The 20,597-nt window shown below is 36.6% G+C and overlaps 13 protein-coding genes and 4 pseudogenes across 17 annotated transcripts, besides 2 other annotated features; 6 read left to right on the top strand and 11 right to left on the bottom strand.

Annotated features, from left to right (window-relative positions):
• Positions 1–14,990: part of a mobile genetic element that runs on past the window's edge.
• Positions 3,249–3,646, top strand: TVAGG3_0443660 (annotated as a pseudogene). The gene has a single exon. A coding segment is annotated over exon 1 (398 nt).
• On the top strand, positions 3,719–3,937 carry TVAGG3_0443650 (uncharacterized protein; the record flags this gene model as incomplete). The annotated part of the gene is made up of 1 exon (XM_051234305.1): positions 3,719–3,937. One exon carries the CDS (start codon positions 3,719–3,721, stop codon positions 3,935–3,937), a length of 219 nt encoding a protein of 72 aa, XP_051104035.1.
• Positions 4,697–5,281, bottom strand: TVAGG3_0443640 (uncharacterized protein; the record flags this gene model as incomplete). The annotated part of the gene is made up of 1 exon (XM_051234304.1): positions 4,697–5,281. The coding sequence occupies one exon, from the start codon at positions 5,279–5,281 to the stop codon at positions 4,697–4,699; it is 585 nt and encodes a 194-aa protein (XP_051104034.1).
• TVAGG3_0443630 (uncharacterized protein) lies at positions 5,304–5,588 on the bottom strand (the record flags this gene model as incomplete). Its single annotated transcript, XM_051234303.1, has 1 exon — positions 5,304–5,588. One exon carries the CDS (start codon positions 5,586–5,588, stop codon positions 5,304–5,306), a length of 285 nt encoding a protein of 94 aa, XP_051104033.1.
• On the top strand, positions 6,212–6,566 carry TVAGG3_0443620 (uncharacterized protein; the record flags this gene model as incomplete). Its single annotated transcript, XM_001296358.2, has 1 exon — positions 6,212–6,566. A coding segment is annotated over one exon (355 nt), but the record flags the coding sequence as incomplete, so codon positions are not given.
• On the top strand, positions 6,572–6,789 carry TVAGG3_0443610 (annotated as a pseudogene). The gene has a single exon. A coding segment is annotated over exon 1 (218 nt).
• Positions 6,872–7,018, bottom strand: TVAGG3_0443600 (uncharacterized protein; the record flags this gene model as incomplete). Its single annotated transcript, XM_051234302.1, has 1 exon — positions 6,872–7,018. The coding sequence occupies one exon, from the start codon at positions 7,016–7,018 to the stop codon at positions 6,872–6,874; it is 147 nt and encodes a 48-aa protein (XP_051104032.1).
• Positions 7,485–8,360, bottom strand: TVAGG3_0443590 (protein of unknown function, DUF4106 family; the record flags this gene model as incomplete). The annotated part of the gene is made up of 1 exon (XM_001296357.2): positions 7,485–8,360. The coding sequence occupies one exon, from the start codon at positions 8,358–8,360 to the stop codon at positions 7,485–7,487; it is 876 nt and encodes a 291-aa protein (XP_001296358.2).
• TVAGG3_0443580 (uncharacterized protein) lies at positions 8,702–8,845 on the top strand (the record flags this gene model as incomplete). Its single annotated transcript, XM_051234301.1, has 1 exon — positions 8,702–8,845. A coding segment is annotated over one exon (144 nt), but the record flags the coding sequence as incomplete, so codon positions are not given.
• On the bottom strand, positions 8,862–9,251 carry TVAGG3_0443570 (protein of unknown function, DUF4108 family; the record flags this gene model as incomplete). Its single annotated transcript, XM_051234300.1, has 1 exon — positions 8,862–9,251. The coding sequence occupies one exon, from the start codon at positions 9,249–9,251 to the stop codon at positions 8,862–8,864; it is 390 nt and encodes a 129-aa protein (XP_051104030.1).
• On the bottom strand, positions 9,317–9,952 carry TVAGG3_0443560 (Poxvirus D5 protein-like family; the record flags this gene model as incomplete). The annotated part of the gene is made up of 1 exon (XM_051234299.1): positions 9,317–9,952. The coding sequence occupies one exon, from the start codon at positions 9,950–9,952 to the stop codon at positions 9,317–9,319; it is 636 nt and encodes a 211-aa protein (XP_051104029.1).
• TVAGG3_0443550 (uncharacterized protein) lies at positions 10,583–11,263 on the bottom strand (the record flags this gene model as incomplete). Its single annotated transcript, XM_051234298.1, has 1 exon — positions 10,583–11,263. One exon carries the CDS (start codon positions 11,261–11,263, stop codon positions 10,583–10,585), a length of 681 nt encoding a protein of 226 aa, XP_051104028.1.
• On the bottom strand, positions 12,289–13,129 carry TVAGG3_0443540 (annotated as a pseudogene). The gene has a single exon. A coding segment is annotated over exon 1 (841 nt).
• Positions 14,014–14,855, bottom strand: TVAGG3_0443530 (annotated as a pseudogene). The gene has a single exon. A coding segment is annotated over exon 1 (842 nt).
• A 144-nt stretch (positions 14,991–15,134) lies between the features above and the next one.
• On the bottom strand, positions 15,135–16,724 carry TVAGG3_0443510 (protein of unknown function, DUF4106 family; the record flags this gene model as incomplete). Its single annotated transcript, XM_051234297.1, has 1 exon — positions 15,135–16,724. A coding segment is annotated over one exon (1,590 nt), but the record flags the coding sequence as incomplete, so codon positions are not given.
• Positions 16,725–16,750: 26 nt separating this feature from the next.
• Positions 16,751–17,287, bottom strand: TVAGG3_0443500 (protein of unknown function, DUF4106 family; the record flags this gene model as incomplete). The annotated part of the gene is made up of 1 exon (XM_051234296.1): positions 16,751–17,287. The coding sequence occupies one exon, from the start codon at positions 17,285–17,287 to the stop codon at positions 16,751–16,753; it is 537 nt and encodes a 178-aa protein (XP_051104026.1).
• Positions 17,288–17,758: 471 nt separating this feature from the next.
• TVAGG3_0443490 (uncharacterized protein) lies at positions 17,759–18,661 on the top strand (the record flags this gene model as incomplete). The annotated part of the gene is made up of 1 exon (XM_001295285.1): positions 17,759–18,661. One exon carries the CDS (start codon positions 17,759–17,761, stop codon positions 18,659–18,661), a length of 903 nt encoding a protein of 300 aa, XP_001295286.1.
• A 152-nt stretch (positions 18,662–18,813) lies between these two features.
• Positions 18,814–19,279: a mobile genetic element.
• Positions 19,280–20,597: the final 1,318 nt, after the last annotated feature.

The raw sequence follows: 20,597 nt of genomic DNA, 5'->3' as shown, positions 1-20,597 counted from the left end.
GTTTTGTTGGATGGTATTTTGTCAACGAATATTGTCAAAGCTGCTAAGATATCTAAAATAGCTTTGGACTGTAATGGTATGGCTTCACAGTATCTGTGTTTTGACCAACAAATATTAACCAGTATGGTGGTCCATCTTCTCTATACCTCGGAATGTTTTCCAAGATATCCATAAACCAAGCATTTGGTGTTGAACTAAAGATTTTATCATGAGTGCTTTCTTTGTCGCTTTAGAACATAGGGGTCCTTGTTCGGATTCGTCATTTTTTACCCTATAAGAAATGGGTTTATTTGGCGCATTAGCAGAGTTGCATCCAGATTTTTACCCGCAGTGGGAACAATAGCCAGAGGTGCATTTGGAATTGGAAGGAAGATTTTGAGTACATTAGGTATACTTAAAGAGAAAGCACAACCTATTATACAAACTGTACAGAAAGGTTGGGATGTAGCACGAGATGCAACAAATCTTATTCCAAATCCTGAAACAAGAGGAAAAGTTCAAGGATGGATGGACAATGTAGGAAGACAAGCAGGAAACTATTATAACAAAGCAAATGACTACTATAACCAAGCAGGACACTATATGGACCAAGGTGAAAGATTCTTTAACAGAGGATATAACCATGCACAACAGTGGGTAAACAATAACCAACCTCAACCGCCTCAAACGTGGGGAATGTAAAGTTTTTATTGAGATGAAATGAACAATGCAGCATTGAGACAAATGAGTTCAAGATGTATTTGTCGGCTTCCAGCATTTAAACCGATACCATATAGTCAGGCTCAGCATGTGAAACTGAATGATATTATTAAAGGAACCATCCCACTCCACACAACAACAGTTGAAAAAAACCAAATAAAATTTTTTACTGAGATGAAATGACCGAAGAAGTTGAAACGGTAGATTTGACACCACAAACAAAAAGTTCAGAACCATTGTCAAAAACCTGTCAAAGAACTTACAGATGAAGAGAAAAATTCAATAATAGAAAGTGCCAGGTCTGGAAATACAAACCCTAACTATAAAGTCACTTTTCATAGAAATGGAACGGCTAGTATCTCAAAAAAAGAAACAGACTCTCACAAATAAAATATTGAAGTCTGAAGGAGCTTTCGAGACAACAGATGGAAAAGTTTACTTCACTGACCAACAGTTCATTATAGAACATCTCATTGACTTAGAGTCGAAATATTCTAAACTTTACAACAAACACAAAAAGTTGAAAGGAAAACAAAACAAATGGCATATGATATTTATGAAGATGTTGACGACACAACTGTTCCTGCAAGTGAAGTAAAAGTCAGAGGAAACCGAAAAGTGACGAAAAAACCGATAGAAGAAGAAAAACCAAAAACTGAAGATAAACCAAAACCAAAGTTTAGTTTCCAAACTAAACCAAGTCAACCTTCATTAGCTGGTATGGGTTGGCGTCAAAGACTTATGGCAGCAGGCGGTTATGTAAAGTAAAGAAAAAAATATTTTTTTATTTTTATAAAAATGCCCCATATAGAATGGATAGAAAGTCTGCTAGAATAAAAGCAGAGTTACAAAGATATGGTTGGAGAGTTTCGAAGAATTTAAATATAGGAAGGGAAGACCCATAAAAGTCTATGACAAATTGTCTGGTCTTCGCTACGAAATGGATTTGGAAACAGCACGTGCCAATTATCCAAACAGACTAGAGAGGTTAGAAGAAGAACGTCTTATGGACATGCCTTTCGATGTTAGTGAACCTCAAGTTGAAGGACACGACGGCTTTGCCAGATTCTACTGGAAACATGACGAACAATTGCATCCTTTGAGAAGGAAAAAAGGAAAAGGTGAAGACGCACATGCTCCCATGGAAAGAACAAGATATGCATATGAAAAGTATCGTGAAGTTAGAAGTCAAATTACATCTGGTCGAACCTTTACAGTAAACTTTGACGAAGGAAAGAACAAAGAAGGCTTCATGGGAGTACTTGCTGCCATTACAAGACGGAAATAAGAAAGGACACAATCTCAGATTGACCATAACAGATTTGGATGGTCACATTTACTATGCACATGGCAATGAACAAACAGCCGCAAAACTTCTTGACGCTTTCAAGACTACAAAGAGAGAACAAATGGTTGACTCCGACTCAGACATTTTGAATGCAATTGAAGGAATTGCAAGTGTCAAGTTCGAATGGACCAACCTAACCCTCAAGCAGTCAGACAAACATGCTGGATACTTCCCGTTCATAAATAAGTCTGACATTGACTTGACAAGGATGGAATTTACAATTCAATTGAAACAATTGTCAATGAACCTTGCATTCTTACATGTCTCAGGAACTCTGGTCTTGTTACAGATGAGAAGATGAAGTATCTTGAGTCATGTGTGAAGACAAGGTACATTCTCAGAGGTCAATTGGCAAAAAATTGCACCGTTGGCAAATGTCAATATCCGAGTCAACATACCTACAGCTAAAGGTTCTTCACATGACGACTATGTTGTTGACAAAGACTTACCATGGTTGAAGATTGTAATTGTCCACAACCACTTCATGTTGAACGAAAGTCTTACAAACCCATTCTTTGGTAAAAGTAAGTGCAACATTGTCAGAGCTGTAAACATTCTTTTCGAGAAAGGTTTGTTGAACCAATTCCAGATGACAAGCTGACAGAAACTTTTGTACCAAAAGACGAAACAAACTTTTCATTGTTAGCAAGACCAAAAGTTGTTCCAGACAAAGTTCTAGTACAAAAGAAGTACACAGTTCCACAAGGGGTTGGTATGTTCGGATACCAAACCTGAACCAGAAGAACTTCCAATGAGGTTGCAAGAACTTCAAGATGCTATAAACAAACTTCCATTGAGACATCCAATTGACGTCAAATTGTATTGGAGAGCATCTGAGTTAGGTTCAGAAGGTTTTATATGAAACAGGTTGCTTCGACGATGTTTATAGATAACAGGAGAAGTTTCTCAGAAGATAAGAGACTCACTTGAATTCCACAAACTGGACCAATTGGTTGCGACAAGTTCGACTCAGATGAAAAGATATACTATGTCGACCTTAACGCTGCATACATGAGTTTGTCCAATATATTCCGACTGGAATTCCAAACGAAGATGGTGAGTTCCCGGGAAGGAACTATACAGTTGGAAAAGTCATACAACAACTGTATGATATTAGGAAAGCTTCAAACCCCAAACTTGCAATGACACTCAAATTGCTTATGAATTCGACATGGGATATTCCATTAAGAAACCTCAAGAGATGAAGAGTAAACATTATGAGAAGGTCGACAACTTTGTTGAAAGGTTTTCTCCTTTTGTTTTGAAGTACGAATTCACTCAAGGTCAAAGTGGCTTAGTAACCACATTAAAACATATTGTCGAACATTGGTCTTACCCTCAGTTCGCAAAAGCAGTCCTTGACGAGTACAACAAATTCTTCTCCGAAGTCAAATCGAAAGTCAAGGTTTACTATGAGAACATTGACGCACTCATGACGAACGAAGAAGGCTATAACAAACTCATTGAAATGGGTTTAGTCGGTGAAAGATGGGTCAATTCAAATTGGACAAAATTTTCACCGAAGTTCATGTCCTCTCCAAGCGTAAGTACTGGGGTGTTAAAGAAGATGGTGAAATAGTTAAACATTGCATGAAATAAAAATTTATTTTTAAAAAAGTGACATTTTTTTAATGGCGTTACATCCCTGAGCGCTTCGTCCAGTTCAACCAAATGTTGGTCTCGGACCCAGGCAAGAGATATTCCAAGCCCGAACTCGACCGTCTCTTCAAAGAATGGATTGAAGACTACAGAGGAGACGAGTGGTTGACAATTGAATTTGCTCGGGCTTGGAATTGCTACAGAAGGGTCTTAGACGTGGACCCAAGACTCACGTACAGAGGTTGGGATGTGGTCTTCACATTCCAAATTGGTACGAATACCAAAAAATAAAAACTTAAATTTACTTGGGTTTCCCCCTAAAATAATTTTTTTACTCTTAGAACCACTCGAGGTTCTCCTTACGGTTGTTGAGCTTGTCACCGTCAATGTGTCTGACCTTCGTCTTCTTGTCTGGATTTGGAACCCATTGAATTGCGACAAGCTTGCCCATGGAGATTGAACCGCGATTCCGAAGGTTAAGGTTCAAGTGTCCCAAGTTGTTGAGGACTGGGGTAAGAACCTTGCCTGTCTCCTTGTTGCGGATTGGTATGGGTAGGGTTGGGAAATTTCGTAACCGTCATCGGCAAAAGGGTTGCCCAAGCTCCTCTTCTTCGTGTTTCTCTTCTTCCTCTTCTTCCTCTTCTTCCTCGACAATTCCTCCTTCAATTTGGTACTCACGAAGTACGGTGTTGCATGTTCTGTCCTTTCCGAGTACCTTCCAGATGGCGTCTATCTCTTCGAAGAAACGGTAGATGAGTCTGGCAAGGTCTCGGTTCTCTCTCTCGTAATTGCGCAACGATTTCTGAGAAATCGTTCAGGATTTCTCATTGGAAGCTTGGTTCATGAGGACATCGGCTTTGAGATTGGTCATCTCTGTCATAAGACTACTTTGGAGAGTCTTAATGGTGTTTGTCAGATGAGCTTTCAATTGGGCAATTTGAATTTGAATTGGGCGCTTGTCTGGCAACCTTGAAAGGACATCTGCCATTGTGTTCGGCTTCGGTGCTTGTTCGGACATCGAAAAAATGAAGTGGTTTGAGAATGACGGTTTTACTTCAAAAAGCTGGTTATGACAGTTAAGTCATACAACAAGTTTAAAATAATATCTTGCTCTTCTTCTGAACGTTTGTTGTCTCTTCCGATAAAAGTTTCGAACATGAGAACCAAAAAACGTTTTTTGAGGAACCAAAAGAGTTCAGGCAAATTTTCATATTCTGGATATGTTGGGAGCAGTTCAAAACATCTGAGCTGACTTTCGGACAAAATTGGGACAATGTCAGAAAATTCATCTTTGGTCGGACTGCTTGAAGGTAAGTCCCTTACATGTAAGTAGCTCTGGTAAAGTCTTCTCATTTCTGCTAACTTTTGGAGTATAGCTTCGTAGTTTAGAAGTTTCAATTTTAATTGTCTTATTCCACTCTTTACTTCTAAACGGTAAGTATCCATGAGGTCAAGAGTAGCTTTGGTAGCTTTAAGTGGAGCTATCTCTTCTTTGACTTGTGCAATTTTGGTTGCAATTGTGGTTTGAGCTCCTTCAAGTTCGCCGTCTATGTCGTTCTCAACGCCTTCAACCATGGCTTGAAACTCTTCATCGGTCCATTGAGATTGGTGTGGGACGAATTTAACTTGCTTCATTCAAAAAATGAAAAAAATGTTTTTACTCTAAACGTGCCATGTATATGGCTATAAGTGCTTTGTTATATGACTTCTTCTTCACATGAGTCTTTGGCAACTTGAGAGTTCTTGTTGGAGTTGGGTCTGGAATTTCAATTCTCTCTCGAGCGCAACAACAGATGTCAGAATAACATTCCCCACTGTCCTTCTTGCCACCATAAACTGTGTATTGACCGAACTTGCATTTACAGGAAGACCGGTCAATACAAGGTTCACAGTTGAAATAGTTGTACTCATACCTGGTGAGTACGAGTGTGAGTAAAAACATAAAAAAAGTGAGTTAAAATGAGATGTTTACTGAACTGGCTGAATGTCGCCTTCACAGGTTATGTAGAACGGCTGACCAGAGAAGTGAAGGAGACCCTTGAGAATTTGGTTCATTCTTGGGAAAGGGTTCTCTCTGTTTGGAAGTAGTATCCAAGGACGCTTGGCAAAGAACTTTATAATGGCTTCCTTCTTTGCTTGCTTTATGTCGTCGAAGGCTGTCCCGTCTGGTATTTGAATTGGAATTCCAGTCGAAGTCTCGAGATTCAAGGCAGCCCTTCCCGTTATCCAACCGTTAACAAGCTTGCCTTTTACATTCTGCCTGAGGAAGTCTTTAACAAGCTCGTTAAGTTCAATTAGGTAAATTGCCTCGTCGGTAGGTTCGACCTCGACCATTGCTACTGTCAGTAAAAGTACTGCTACTGTCAGAAAAAGTACTGCTACTGTCAGAAAAAGTACTGCTACTGTCAGTAAAAGTACTGCTAGTAGCAGTAAAAAGGAAAATTTGAGAGGGTTTTCGACGATAAAGTACTGCTTCTGTCAGTAAAAGTACTGCTACTGTCAGTAAAAGTACTGCTAGTAGCAGAGATTTTTATCGTTGTGGTCCGACGGTTAAGCCACAAACGAATGTCCAACGTCCCACCAACCGAGTCCATTCCCAAACCAGAGGAACCTAAAGAACCACAACAGTCTCCTCAGCAACCTCAGTTCCAGCAAGTACCTCCGAATTACTACCAATTTCCACCTCAAGGTTACTACCCACCACAAGGCTTCCCGAACTACCCTCCTCAACCTATGCCTTCCTTCCCCAACCCATGGATGTTCCAGCAAGCTCCACCCCGGCAATTCCAATCTCAATCTCAATCGAAGAGAGACCAAGACTTCGAAGAAGGTCTGAACCGCTTACGCAAAGAGTATGCTACAGCTCCAATGGAAGACGACAGGCTTTCAGTCTCTTCCCTCAAATCGACCGATTCGACTCGTACCACAGATTCGGTCAAAGACAGAAACGACTACCTCAAGCAGTCTGAGAGACTCTTCATCTACAGCCATTTACAGTTGGAGCTCTCAAGAACATGCGCAATTACGAAGGTCAGACACCAGCTGGAGACCGCAAAACAGACGTACTCGCAAGAGCCGTCCAGCTCGTCAAAACAAAGACGGAGATAGTCGACTTCATACTTGCAGCTTGCCCTTACAAGTAAAAAAATAAACAATTACGAATTAAACTTTTTACTCTTTCTTTTCTGAGTTGTTTAGAGCTGGTTTCTCTTGTAGAAACCTTTCTTACTCTTCCATGGTCATGTAATTGCGAATTTGGTACGCAATTCCAGGTTCGTTGTTTTTGAACCTGATGTATGTAACGCTTCCATCCTCCTCAGGGAAGTAAGCTGCTAACATCTGACCAAGTTTTCTCGGTGACTCGGAGCTCATAAAAATGTCATTTTTAAACGTTAAGTTTTTAGTCTTAATTTACCCTTTGTTTGTCAAGGTAGTATTGGAGTGCAATTTCTCCAAATTCTCTGTGTCGGAGTTCTTCAGCATTTTCCAAGGTGTACCTGGAGAACTCAAAGAAGTTGTCAAGAACATACTGCCATGCTGCTCTTCTGAGTTCGTCGGTATTTTGGAAGTGTTGCACCTTCGAGTCTTCGGACATGAAAAAAATGACACTTTTTCTATTAAACCGTTTTGGCATTTCTCATGAGTGAGTATAGTTCTGCCGAACCATTGGAAGAGAAGAAGTACTCTTGCTGGCAAAAGACAAAAATAGTTGCCTTAGTTGTCATTGCAATTGTACTCGTAATTGAATTCATTGTACTTCTCTTCACGTACATAAAACTCAGCAATGGTATTTGCTTTAAGAAGCTACCATCTTACTAAGACTAAACACTTAGATTTTTCAAGCTTGACTTTTTACAATTTGAACTTTGTTTGCGTAGATATGAATTCTGAAAGAAGTATGAGGGTCTTGTATGACTTTGTACTTCTCCCATAGTTCATGTCTGTCAAACTTACCTGCCATGGACTCTTTCATAAGTTCCATGAAATCGTCTTCGGACAATCCGGGGAAAAGTATTATGTCAGTAAGTATTCTTTTAACATCCTTACTTAAACTCTTTGCTGTCTGTACACAAATGACAACTGAGATGTTAAAGTGTCTGAGCTTCTTAAGAATTCGACACATATCTTGTTCTCTGTTCTTTAACAAAGGATGAGAGGCGAAATCATCTAAGATAAGAAGACATCTATGAGGGTAAGTCTTCCAATCGTAAGATTGCAATTTCTTCGAAATGTATTCTATCTCTTTCTGTTTGTTTCTGAAGTGGTGTTTGTCTAATATTCTCTGCATTTCCTCATTAGGTTCTTTAAACTTAGAATTTATATACTCATTTATAGCATTATACTTCAAAACTCTTCTTTGGTACTTCTTTATCCAATCTAACAACTCAGTATCCTTTATACATACTAACTTAGACTTCTTTATAATATCTTTGAACGAATTGACGGTTTGGTCAAATTGACCAGAAGTACTACAAATGACTACTAACTCATAGAATGGGTTCTTCTGATCTAGTTCTTGTTGTTGTGCAGCCATTTTAAGATAAGTGAAAGTCTTACCAGACCCAGGTGGTGCAATTAGACCTGTTATACCATTCTGAGCAAATAAGAACTTTTCATGTATAGGCTTTATCTGAGCATTTTCTAACTTCCTCTTGTTCTTGTTTAAAACATTCTCAAATTTCTTGTCAATGTCAGCAAACTTTTTTTCTAACATATTTTTAGAAAAATTAAAATTTTTATCTTTTAGAAAATGTCTAGCGATTTCGCTATCTATATTCGAGACAAACTTTTGACAGCAAAACATCTGTCGACCATAAAATCTTACATAGTGTAAACAAGAAAGGTGAATTTGTTCTAAAGTTCTGTTTCTGGGAATATGACAAGAACCATAAAACATTACAAAGAGCAGTCTTAAAATTTGTCAATGACAGACTTGTTGACAGAGATGACGCCGATTGGAAAGATGAAGTCCAACAAAAGTTCTTAGAATGCAAAGAAGACACATGCGCTGTTCTTGAAGATGAAATAGAAAACAGAATAGATGAGCTATTAAAGGACAAAGAAATTTTACATAAATATGGTTCTGAGAAATTTGACATATCTCCACCAGAGAAGAAGAAGAAAGAAAAGAAAGAGAAAAAAGTAGAAGAGAAGAAAGAACCTGAACCAGTTCCAGAGAAAAAGAAATTTGACATGTAAAAATAAAATTTTATTTTTAGAACATTTCTGGGTCAATGTCAATGTTCTCTTCCTCTTTAGGAGTAAACACTGGCTTAGACTCTAAAATCTTTTTACCCAATTTACCTTGAACTTCTACAACTTTAGACTCATAATATTCATAGTCGTCTGTCTTCTTTGGTTCATAAGGTATAACAAGTTTGTATGCTTTGCCTTCTTTAAGGTTTGAGAACCTTCTGTCAAAACTTTCTTTGACTGTTAACAAACCTTCTATGTCTAAGTCTTCAAATTTTGCACCATTTTTAGTCACAATAGCAAACTTAACTGGTTCGATGTTCCAAACTTTGCTGAATGAAGACTTTTCAAAATGGTAGAAGTAAACATTCAAATATGTGAATGGGTCTAGTTCTTCTTTAAGTCCTGACATGTACTTGTTTACTGAAATATATTTCGTCATCTTTTCTATCGGATAAAAAATATTTTTTTTAAAATTTACTCAGAAAAATTTTTCTTTGTATATACACCATTCTGTACGTCTAAAAGACTTTTGACATTTGCCAAGAATGTTCGTTTAGACGCTGGCATATAACCATACTCTTGACAATATTGTTTATATTCATCATATAAAGACTTTTCATCTAAACACTCAAAGTCGCTTTCTTCTATGAACAGTTCATATACACTCTTGTTTGCTTCTAACAATGTTTGTCTCTCTTCGGTATGTGGAATTTGTCTTGGATTGAACTTAGAAATATCTAATGTCATGAAATATGAAAACAAATGGTTGTAAAACTCAGGTGTCAAATATTCTGACAAAGCGTCAAAATATTCTGTATCTTGCATATGAGAATCTGACGTTCTGACAACTACATATCTTCTGTCAGAACTTTCTAACTTCATCGGAACAGCATTGTTTGAAACCATAATGAAGTTTGCAACATTTTCACAAACTCTTTGGTCTTTATACTTTCTTTCAACAACTCCAACTTTGTCTGTTATAAGACTCTTCAAAGCATCTGAGTTCAAAACTTTTGTTGTATCTATACTTTGAAGTTCATTGCAAACTATAAGTTTCATATTCTCTATTGAGGAGTTAAACTTGCCACAGATGTTTTCTAAGTTTGTCATATTCGGATTCGAATAACCTTCTAACAGTTTGCACAAAATATCTGTAAAGAAAGTATTCTTACCAGTTCCTTGTTTTCCAATTATAATGAGAGCAGTTTCATTTTTAGCACTTGGATGTTGTAAGATGTTTGCAAACCAACATAAGATATACTCATAAACCTTTTCGTTTCCATTGCATATAATTTCTTTGACATGGTCTAACCAAGCTTCTATAATATTTTCTTTCCATTCTACTTGTTCATATTTATATCCAGTGAAGATAGAATAGAAGTTTGGAGAAGGTGTATAAAACTTTATACCTCGAACTGAAAAATCTTCTAACTTTGACAATAAGATATCCCAAGCATCTAACATCTTCATGCCAACTTGTACGACTTTTATTTTCTTAAGTTTCTGTCTACATTCTTGTTCTGAAACTATTGTTGCTCTTGGTTTGTTAAAGACAACATCCCATTCTTTCATGACATAACATTCTGGGGCAGAGTCAACATAAATGACTAAACGTTTCAAATTCTCGACTGCTTTGTTATAGTCTCTAAATGGACACATATTTCTGAATGCTTGGAAGTCATAAAAATCTGAAACATCTATTCTGTACATTTTTATAAAAATAAAAAAAAAATTATTTTTTTATTCTTGACTTTGTTGTTCCATTTGTTGCATTTGTTGTTCTTGAGCTATTTGTTGTTGAAGTTGTTCTTGTAATACAATACTTTCACCAGTTGCATCTTCCAATTCGAAACTTTCTGCCGTCATTGACAAATACATAGGACATAAAAGTTTTACAGGAACAAAGTTTGCGTCAACTAATGTCAACGTTATACTTGCCAAAGTGTTTGAGTTCACTAAGGTTGAAAATTCTGCATTCGAATGAACAATAGGCAAACCAGCAGAGAAAGTATTGTTTATACGCATAAGTATCTTTTGGTCATAATAGTTTCTGTCGACATTCGAATAACACTTTGAACCTAAGTTTGAAACAATATATAAGATTGGTGTGCTTAATGTCAATGGAATAGACATTCCTTGTATGACACCTTTTCCTGTTATAGGAAACTGTTGGTAGTAAAAACCAGAAATAAGTTTTGTATTATAGCTCATATCGTTTATAGTAAACTCAGTCGGACATCCAAACATAATGAAACCTGCTCTAGTTGCAGCACATGTTACACCCGTACTTAAAGTATTAAATAAGTCAACAAAACCTGTTGGTGGTATATCTGAGTAAGTATCTTCAAAGGAGTATTTTTTACCATTCACAACAATAAAGTCTTCTGGTGTCAAAAGAGCAAAACAGGCTTTAGTCGTCATTGTGTTTAAGGTTAGTTTACAATATCGTCCTTGAGGACTTTGTAAGTTTGTTGTTATAGAATTATATGACTCAGGGTTTTTAGTCGTAATAGTATAAACCATTATGTCTTCTGCCATTTACTTAGCAAATAAATTTTAATGAAATGTTGTGGTCGTCAAATATTTTTATAACGTCTGGGAAACTATATTTTAAGTTCAACATTTCACCTCCTTTCATAACGTATATCTTGTCAATGACATTATATGAAACACCACAGCAACTAACGTCGGGTTCTATTTCTTTGATGTTTATATCGTCTGCCTCTGTCAAAAGTTTCAATAGTTCTTTCAAAACTTCATGAGGTGCAATGACATATGAGTTCACTTTTTACAGGGTTGTGTTCGACCAAGTTTAACATTATACCTAAAGCTTGACAAATCTTCTCCTGAGTTTGAAGTTTGTCTTTCAGTTGTTGGTAGTCATTTCGAATATCTGCAACAGAACTTAAGTCTCTGTTAATTCAGGATATGTTGGTTCTTTTACAGGAACAATTGTTATACCATCTTCGTCTTCGTATGGTTTCCCCACTTCAACATCTCTGTCTTTGACATTGACAACAACACTTTGACTGTTTGTTTGAGTTGGTGAATTTAACTTCACATCTGCCCCGCCATTAAACCTTTTGAAACACTTACGCTTCTATTTTTCGGAAATGACATTTTACTTAGAATAAAAGATGGACGTATTCGGATATCTTATTGAATTGAAGCAGAACAAAGTTTATACTCACAAACAATACAAATACATTGACAGAATAGTTCTTACACAAACAATGGAAAATGTTATAGAATAGCAGTCTTTGCTGAACCTAAATATTTCATAAAGCAAAGAAAGTTGGTATAACTGAAATGGTGAAAGTTCTTGAAGCAGAAAAAATATAACTTCAAAACTGACCGATATTACTAAAGGAAAGTTTATAATACAAATTATGTCAAAACTGGCGTACTGTCAATATTTGACGGAGAGAAGTCAGTTCAAGAACAACTTACTGACCTGCTGCCAAAATCTGCTCGATGGAAGCTGTCGTTATGCCAATCTGAGGAGCCCCAGCAGTTTCATCGAACGAATCTTCAAAAAGAGCATCTTCCGTGAAAAGTGCTATTGGTTTTGTAAACTTCTTTGCTCTCAATTCATCTGGACCGTCTATGTCACCAGTATATTGTATTTGTACAGTACCAACAGTTGAAATACCACCCATAAAGTCTTCTGAGTCAGCAAATGGAATGCCAAGCCAAAAGTTTGAACGTCTCCATTTGTATATTGAGTTTTTTGACCTCCTGTATGAGTCCATACTTTCACATATGGCATAATAGAACTTTGCATTTCAGGGTTAATGGTTGTTGTGAAGTTGTTGTTAAAGTTCATAGCATCTAATGTCAAGTTGTATGACCTCATATCCTCAACTGTAGAATATTCTTCTCTTGGATAATATTTGCCATCTATGTTTATATGATATTTAATACCAGGGTTGTAGAAACAAGAATAGTCATTTATAGTTCGTCTGAACAGTACAAACATAGTATCTGCATGTTTCATTGCAGTTGTTAAAGCAATATCTGTTCTTGCACCTGCGGCTCCTGGATTTTGGTTTCCAACTTCACCTGCAAAGTCTTTGACAGATATTTGGTGTATAGGGAACATAAGTGGAACTGCAATATATTTGGCAGCTAAAGCATTTGAAATATCTGGGTCCAACATATAGACTGCAAGTCTGCTTTCTATTCTCTTGCATTCAAATTTTCGCATGTGAACTTAACTGGGTCCCAAGCAGTATTGTTGTCTGCTGTTCCTGAGAAGTAGTAGTTTACTTCAGTGTTGAGGTTTGAGAAACCAAAAGTCTAAGTCAACTTTCTCTTTGCACCATTTTCCAAATGGTATGCTGGCAGCCCCAGCTGTATCTGTAAGAGTGAATGGGTCTTGTGTTGGTGCAATGACTAAGTTATTTTTGCTTGGAGTAAGTTCGATAGAAATTTTTCCTGCCCAGTTTGGCAAGTATCTTAAAACCTGAAGATGAGGAAAGATGACAAAGGAACTCTAAGTTTCAGTTTTACTTGGTTACTGCTGCAGCAGTTTGTCCAGAAAGGTTAACATAAACTCCTGGAACGTTAGGGTCAAGTCTTCTTATTTTCTCAATGGTGGCATACTGGTCTGTTTGTTCTCTAGCTTGTGGTTGTACTGAGTTCTCAAAGCGAACCATTCATAGTTTGCCCATGTTACTGTTTGAACTAAGTCAGAGTTAGAATATATCTTATATCCCATGAAAACTTCTGGAGCATATTGGTATCCGACATAGAAAATTCCATTGCAACCTTCTTTTGTCAGACAACTTGGCAGAAGGTTTTATTTCAATGTCTTGTTCCACGTATAAGAATGAGTTGTCATAGAAATAATTATGAAACCTGTCGCAAGCAATATCTACTGTTGTTGAAGAACCTTCTCCAAACTCACCTACGTTTCCATAAGAAAACAGCAGTTGTATATTCGTAAGTTCCAGGAACTATTTCTGACCTTCTAATGGCATTGTCGCATTCGTTATACCATTCGGAAACATTTCCGTTCATGGCATCCAAAACTGTTGGCGTTATATTCTGAGCGGCGTACATTTCATATGGGTAAAAATATAGAATAGTTGGATTTATATGTCATAATAGAACCCACTCGGACCAAGCTTTACTTTCTTCCTGACTGAGTTTTTAACTGAATCTTTAACTCTTCTTTTTCCTTCATTGCCACTACTTTCACTAGATGAAGTTACTTCTTCACTACTTTCACTTTGTTCTACTCTTCTCTTCTTCTTTGGTGTCGCTTTTGGTAACTTGCCCTCTGCTTCAAGTTGTAGCATCTTTGCCTCATGTTCACCTAGTATGTTGTAAATTTCCCATGTCCTTTTTGCCTTTGGGCTCTCGCCCATCTCAGGTAACCTATATCCTAGAAAGATTTTGTCATAGTTTGTATTTGAGCTTCGCTTATTGTTTGCATGACTCTTTCCTGAGTTTCCGGTTCAAGCTCTTCAAACAGAGCTTGTCCAATGGAATAAGCTCGTTTCCAAATATATGTTTTGTAGCCATTCTGGTTTTCTTTCCATGTAACCAATAATATCTTTTGTGAATGGGAAAGCTTTTACCCAACGTTTCAGTCTTGCGTCATTTATTTCTGTAGTTGGTTTTATTTTGTCAAGGAACATGTTTTTCAATACTAACATTTCATTTGGTACTGTCCATTTGAGTTTTCTTAAATATTCATCCCTTCTCATTTCATTGTCTGCAAAGTAAGTTTTTATGACATTTTGCAAACTTTCGTTTGCAAGGTCATGTACAATAGGTTCTCTTCCTTCTCTCTCCCTAACTTTCTTTCTAAACTCTTCACCAAATATACCATCTCTATGGTTCTGTGTAGTTCTTTGAGATAAATGTTCTAGAACGTCAGGGTTATATTTCCCTCAGCCATGTTCATTTCATACTGGTCCAAAATATCTGCATCTTTCATATCTTTCAATGGCATTAAAGCCGCGCTGAAAATACCCGTTATATCTGGTTCACCATTCACTTCCATTGCGTCTACAACTTCTTGGAATTGAGGTTGTAAGTTTATGAACCACCTATCCGGATTAGCTTTATGACCCCATCTCATTGTAGTTCCATAGTCTGCAGAAACAAAAGTAGGTTTGTTTCCATATTGGTTAGGTTCTGAATGAACTTTAAACAATGTTTCATTTCTATATGTTTTGTTGAAATTTAACCTTTTATTTTCACCGAGTTCAGCCAAAGATTGAACGTTATATGGTCGTAAGTAAAAAGGATTATTGTATTTGCGTACATTTTCTTTCAGTACTTCCATTCTATGCTGAATATTTTCATCTGATGTTGGAGTCTTTTGTATGTCGGTGAACATTTTTCGATATTCTTCTACTATGTCAGCCGAATTTTTCTTAGACTCTTGGAAAGATTCCATATTCACCTCATACTCTTGTTGAGGGTCAAGATTTTTCGGCTGTTCCAAATCTTCATCTAGTTCTGTGAAGTTAGTTTCCAAAGGAGGGACTTGTTCGTTTCCTTCAGGCTCTTCTAGCTGTTGTTGCTGAACTATTTCTTCCATGTCTGGTTGTATCTGAACTTCTTCCTGTGGAGTTTCTTGTACCTCATCTGGTGGCATTTCATATATTCCGAGACCGTTTTTAACAAGTTCCCTATCTAAGTCATCCGGACTCATAAACCTTTCTTCTTTCGTTCCGTCTCTATTTTTTACGCGTTTCATGAAGAGAGTTGAATTATCATTTAGCTCTGACATCAAATATCTCGGAGTAAATTCATCCATGTCATTTGGATGATATGCTATTAAATCATATCCCTTTGCGAGCTTGTATTTTCCAGGTTTGAGATTATATCCGATTTGATGCTGAACCATAAAGCTAAATAGGTTCGGGTCAGTATTTCCTTCCTTGAACTTTCTAATAGCTTCTTTATATCTGTCACTAAAGTCAAGAGTATCTGGGTAACCATAATCTTCCTTAAGCATTTTTAAGAATTCTTGGTTTCCTTTTTCTCTACTTCTTTTATGTCCTTGCTCTGTTTGTGGTTGTTGTTGTGCAGGGTTTTGAACTGTTGGTTGCTGTGCAGGGTTTTGAACTGTTTGTGGTTGTTGTGCTGGATTTTGAACTGTTGGTTGCTGTGCTGGTTGTTGTTGTGGTGCTGGATTTTGAACTGTTGGTTGTTGTGTTGGTTTTGGTGCATGCCTGTGTCTGTGTCCATGTGACGATGTAAATGTTTTAGGTAGTCCTGGTGCAGGTGCTTCTCTTGGAGGGTTTGATGGTATATAAGTTCCACCAGCTGGCACATATGTTCCATCTGCAGCATAATGTCCTACCTGACTTTTCGTTTTTAAGAAAGCATTTACTAGGTCTGTTTTGGTCTGTTGTAACTCTTTTTCTTGACTTTCCACAACAGCTGCTCTAACGGCGTCATAGGCACTTTGAACTGCCTGTCTCGTTGCTGCATCTGTTATTTTCGTCATATTTTGTGCTACTTCTCTTAACTCTTTGTCGAAACCTTCAGACTTCAGTTTCTTTCCAGATGAGAAGTCGTTCACTAGTTTCACCTTACTATGAAGAGCTTCAAAGGCATTCTTAAAGTCAGCATTCATTAAAGCTTCATTTGAACTGTCTTCATCCGCTTGTATTTTTGTCCTTATTGACCCTATAAGTTGGGCTGCTTTAGCGTTGGCTTGGGCATCTAACCAGTCATTATTAGCTTTTATAATATCTGCGCTTTTCATTGCCTTTTGCATGGCTGCGTCATTATTTTTACTTTCTTGTGCTAAGTTTTCATACTGTACGGTTTGGTTTTGCAACTGTAAAAGTTTTTCTGCCTTTACATTTGCTTCAACTTCTTTTTTATACTCATCGCTATCCATATATGTCTTCATGGCTTTTTGTTTTATCTCTTCATCTTTCAGTACTTTATATTGAGTAGTATGTTTTTCAAATTTATAACATCTTGTTCCATTTTTGCTACTTCTTCTGCTTTTTCTGACACTTTTTTCGCATATTCCTCTGTACTTAGTTCTTTCAGTTGTTCTTCTTTCTTCTTTTTCTCTACGTTTAACTCATTTAGTTTCTTTGTGTGTCTGTCATATTCTAGTTTCTTTTCGTTTTCACTTATTTGTTTCTGTATGTCTATGTTTGACTTTTTGACATCTGTTATTTGATTTTTGAGTGAACTCAAATTCATTTGACTTTGAGGGTTATAAGCTGTTCCGTCTGCAGCTCCACCATAGCCTGCCATTTTCGCTAAAAGTCCCGCTCTTAAACCTCCACTCTGTGCACCAATAACTCGGTTTAAAAGCATAGGGTTGCTTGACATTTGTTGCAACATAGTGGGGTCATTCATAATTTGTTGTTGCAACTGTTGTTGTGGTGTCAGTTTTACTATTGGATGTTTCAATGCTCCCTTCCTCTTACGTATATTCTTACGTAGCTTACGTGGCATTTTAAGTGAAGTTAAAAAGCGGTTTTTGACAGATGTTTATATGACACTTTTTGTTCAGCACAAAAAACTACTCGGTCAAAGTCTTGTCAGTTTTGTAAAATAACCGTCTTATCTCATTCTATAAGGGGAAAAGGCTTCTCAAAGTATACTTCCTTGGAACGCCTGTAACTTTTCCTGTAGCGACGATAGACCCTTACTTGTCCGGACAAAGTTATACTATTTTGAGTGCTCTACAAAAAAGTCAATGGCGACGACTCTCAAAAACCGTTGCGTAAAAAGTTTTACCGTTGGACAAAAAAGTATATATAGAAAACAAAAAACGTTTATAGTTCATTCAATATTTGAGATAAACCGTTTTTCCAACTGTAACTATTAAATAAAATAACAAAATAGAGGGGGTTACCGTTGACGAAAACGGTTTATCTCAAATATTTAAATATCTGTCTTTTTTGGTCAGTTCATTTTTATCTAATGGAAGCCAACGCTGTTAACCACAATTCAAACATTAACAATTCTCAACCGCTAACCAAAGCCAAAGCCCCACAACCTCCAAGAACCGGCACAGCGGTTAGAATAACCACCAAAAAGTCTAACAGCGAATTAAGAGAAATTCTTCAACAAATTTGCTCTAAATATCTCAAAGACGCCGAAGAAAACACACAACCAGACGCTACATACAATACTCAGTTCTGTGAAGTTCTGAACAAAGCAATTACTAGTTCAATTGAACTTACTAAGACAATTCCAAGTCCAATTGAGCTTAGCGATGTCTTAGTTCAGTATTTTCCAACATTTACTAAGCTTATAATGTTGAGAACTTTATACCAAGTTCGTCAAAATCTTCCTCGTTACATCCAACGGTCATTCGACAAGAGAATTGCCGAATTCCAAGTCTTTAGTTACGGATATGACGAAGATGAATACGTTGACGAGTTCGGAGACAACCGTACAAAATGGTTTGAATGTTATACGACAACACAATTTGAATTCGACTTTCTCGAATTCAACGCAGCAACCATTCATATCATTGCTCTTTACCTTTCCGAACAACAACAAGACCTCGCAAATGGAGATGTTGTTACTGTCGTCATGAAAACTCCTGAACAATTCGGAAAAAAGAAGTCTCTAATTGCCAAATTCGTTCCAGGACATCAGCTTTTCCAACGCACAGAAGTCTTCTGTATTCCTGGAACTAAGTTCTTTGTCAGGAGCGAACTCAAAGAAAGATATAATGTGTCATTCAATTACACATTATATAATGTTTTCGACCCAGAAGAAGGCTTCTTCCCAGAAGCAATGGAGGAGGAAGAAGAGGAGGAGGAAATACAAGACTCTATCCAAGAAGAGTCCTCCGAATTCACACCAGAAGACTAACAATTTTCCGAATAAAAACTTCATTTATACTAAACATCTTCGGGGCTAGAGGGCGCAACGCGCCTGGAAGCCCCACTCACCTGACCTTATTTAGTCATATTTTGCATAATTCTAAGTAGATTTTGTAAAAAATCAAGAAAGAAAAATTTTAAGGGAGGCTTCCGACCAGATAACGTTTTCAATTTTTTGTGATGTTTACAAAAAAGTGAGATTCGTTAAGCGTTTTTCTCGTTGAATATTGAGTTTTCCGAATTTTAAGTTATTCATAAAGCACCTCTATATTATCCCCTATCTATCGATATGATTATTTTTGAAAAAGCTTGTTATGAATTCGGAAATGATTTTTTTTCGAAAAAAATCGAAATTTTCTAGGCTTTTTCTGAGAAGTTTTTTAGGCCGTTATATCAAAAAATTATTTTTTTGATGGATGATATAGGTAGAATACTATTCCAAAATTATATTTATTATAATTTTGGTCGATAAAAATAAGCGGATTCAAAACTGGCAAAAAGGGCTTCGGCAATTTGTGGACGATTCCGAACTGCCTCTTTTTTGAATTTTAATAAGAAATATAGATTCATCACTATGTATAGATATTAAAAAACTTGGTTTTAGATTCATCGTTTTTTGTAGTCACGTTTTTATTGAATATCTTATATTTTTTTATACATATATAAATATTTGGAGTATTTAAAACATATTTAGTTACTTTTTTTTCTAAGCCCTTTTCAAATATTGAAAAAGAACAAAAACATTTTTCTTTGAATGATGGTAACACTATTCACAGTGAAAAAGCTTGGTTGTAAAGATGGAACAATGATTACTATTATCAGACCATCTAGTATTTTCAAATCACCACTAAATATAAGTACTTTTGCGGAGATTTCTAGAGCTCAAATCTCAGTTCCAGATGGCGCGATTCCATAAGAATTCATTTATAGTAGATTATATAATTTTAATAACAATGAGAGTACTTCTTCTCTGCAAATGTGTCAATGCACTTTCAATTCTAGTAAAGAATGCACTAGGGATGCGTTAAACACGCCATTTGACCGGGCGTACATTTTTTTTTGTTCGCCCAAAAATTTCGCCATTTGAGAAATTCAAAAATTAAAAATAAAATTTTAATCTTGATTTTTTTATTTTCGTGATTTTTTTGAAACTTACATAAGCGATGAAATACTTTTTTTAAGTAATCGTTTATTATATATAAATATATCTTAATAAATTTAATTCCTTAAGGTAGAGCGTGTTCAAATTTAAAATCTCATACAATATTTTCTTAATGGCGTATTTTTCTGAGGTCACCCAAATAAAGGCGAATTCAAAATTGAGAACTCCAAGGCGTATGGCGAGTATTCAAAATGTACGCCACTTACAAAATATTGAATGTGGATTATCAATTTTTTGGCGTGTTCAATTTCAAATTTTGATATTTATGTTTATTTTATTCAGTATAATGCTAAGAATTAAAATATAAAATTCATAGAATTTTTTCTTTGAAAATATTTTACATTTTTATTAGACCACTCCTAGACTAGTCATCAGGTTATCCTCAGATCATCCTCAGACTACTCCTTATCAGATTACTCATCATCCTCAAACTACTCCTTAGACCCCTCCTCATCAGACTACTCCTCAGATCTTCCTCATAAGACTCCTCCTCAGATCTTCCTCCTGAGACTAGTCCTCAGACTACTCCTGAAACTACTCCTCAGATTATCCTCAGACTCCTCCTCAGATTATCCTCAGACTCCTCCTCAGATTATCCTCAAACACCTCCTCAGATTATCCTCAGACTAGTCCTCAGATTATCCTCAGACCCCTCCTCAGACTACTCCTGAAACTACTCCTCAGATTATCCTCAGACTCCTCCTCAGATTATCCTCAAACTACTCCTCAGTCTAATCCTCAGACTCCTCCTCAGATTATCCTC

Source organism: Trichomonas vaginalis, chromosome V, assembly GCF_026262505.1.
Source record: "Trichomonas vaginalis G3 chromosome V, whole genome shotgun sequence".
NCBI classification, from domain to species: domain Eukaryota; phylum Parabasalia; order Trichomonadida; family Trichomonadidae; genus Trichomonas; species Trichomonas vaginalis.
The sequence above is the reverse complement of the archived record's forward strand: the minus strand, read 5'-3'. Positions and strand labels throughout refer to the sequence as shown.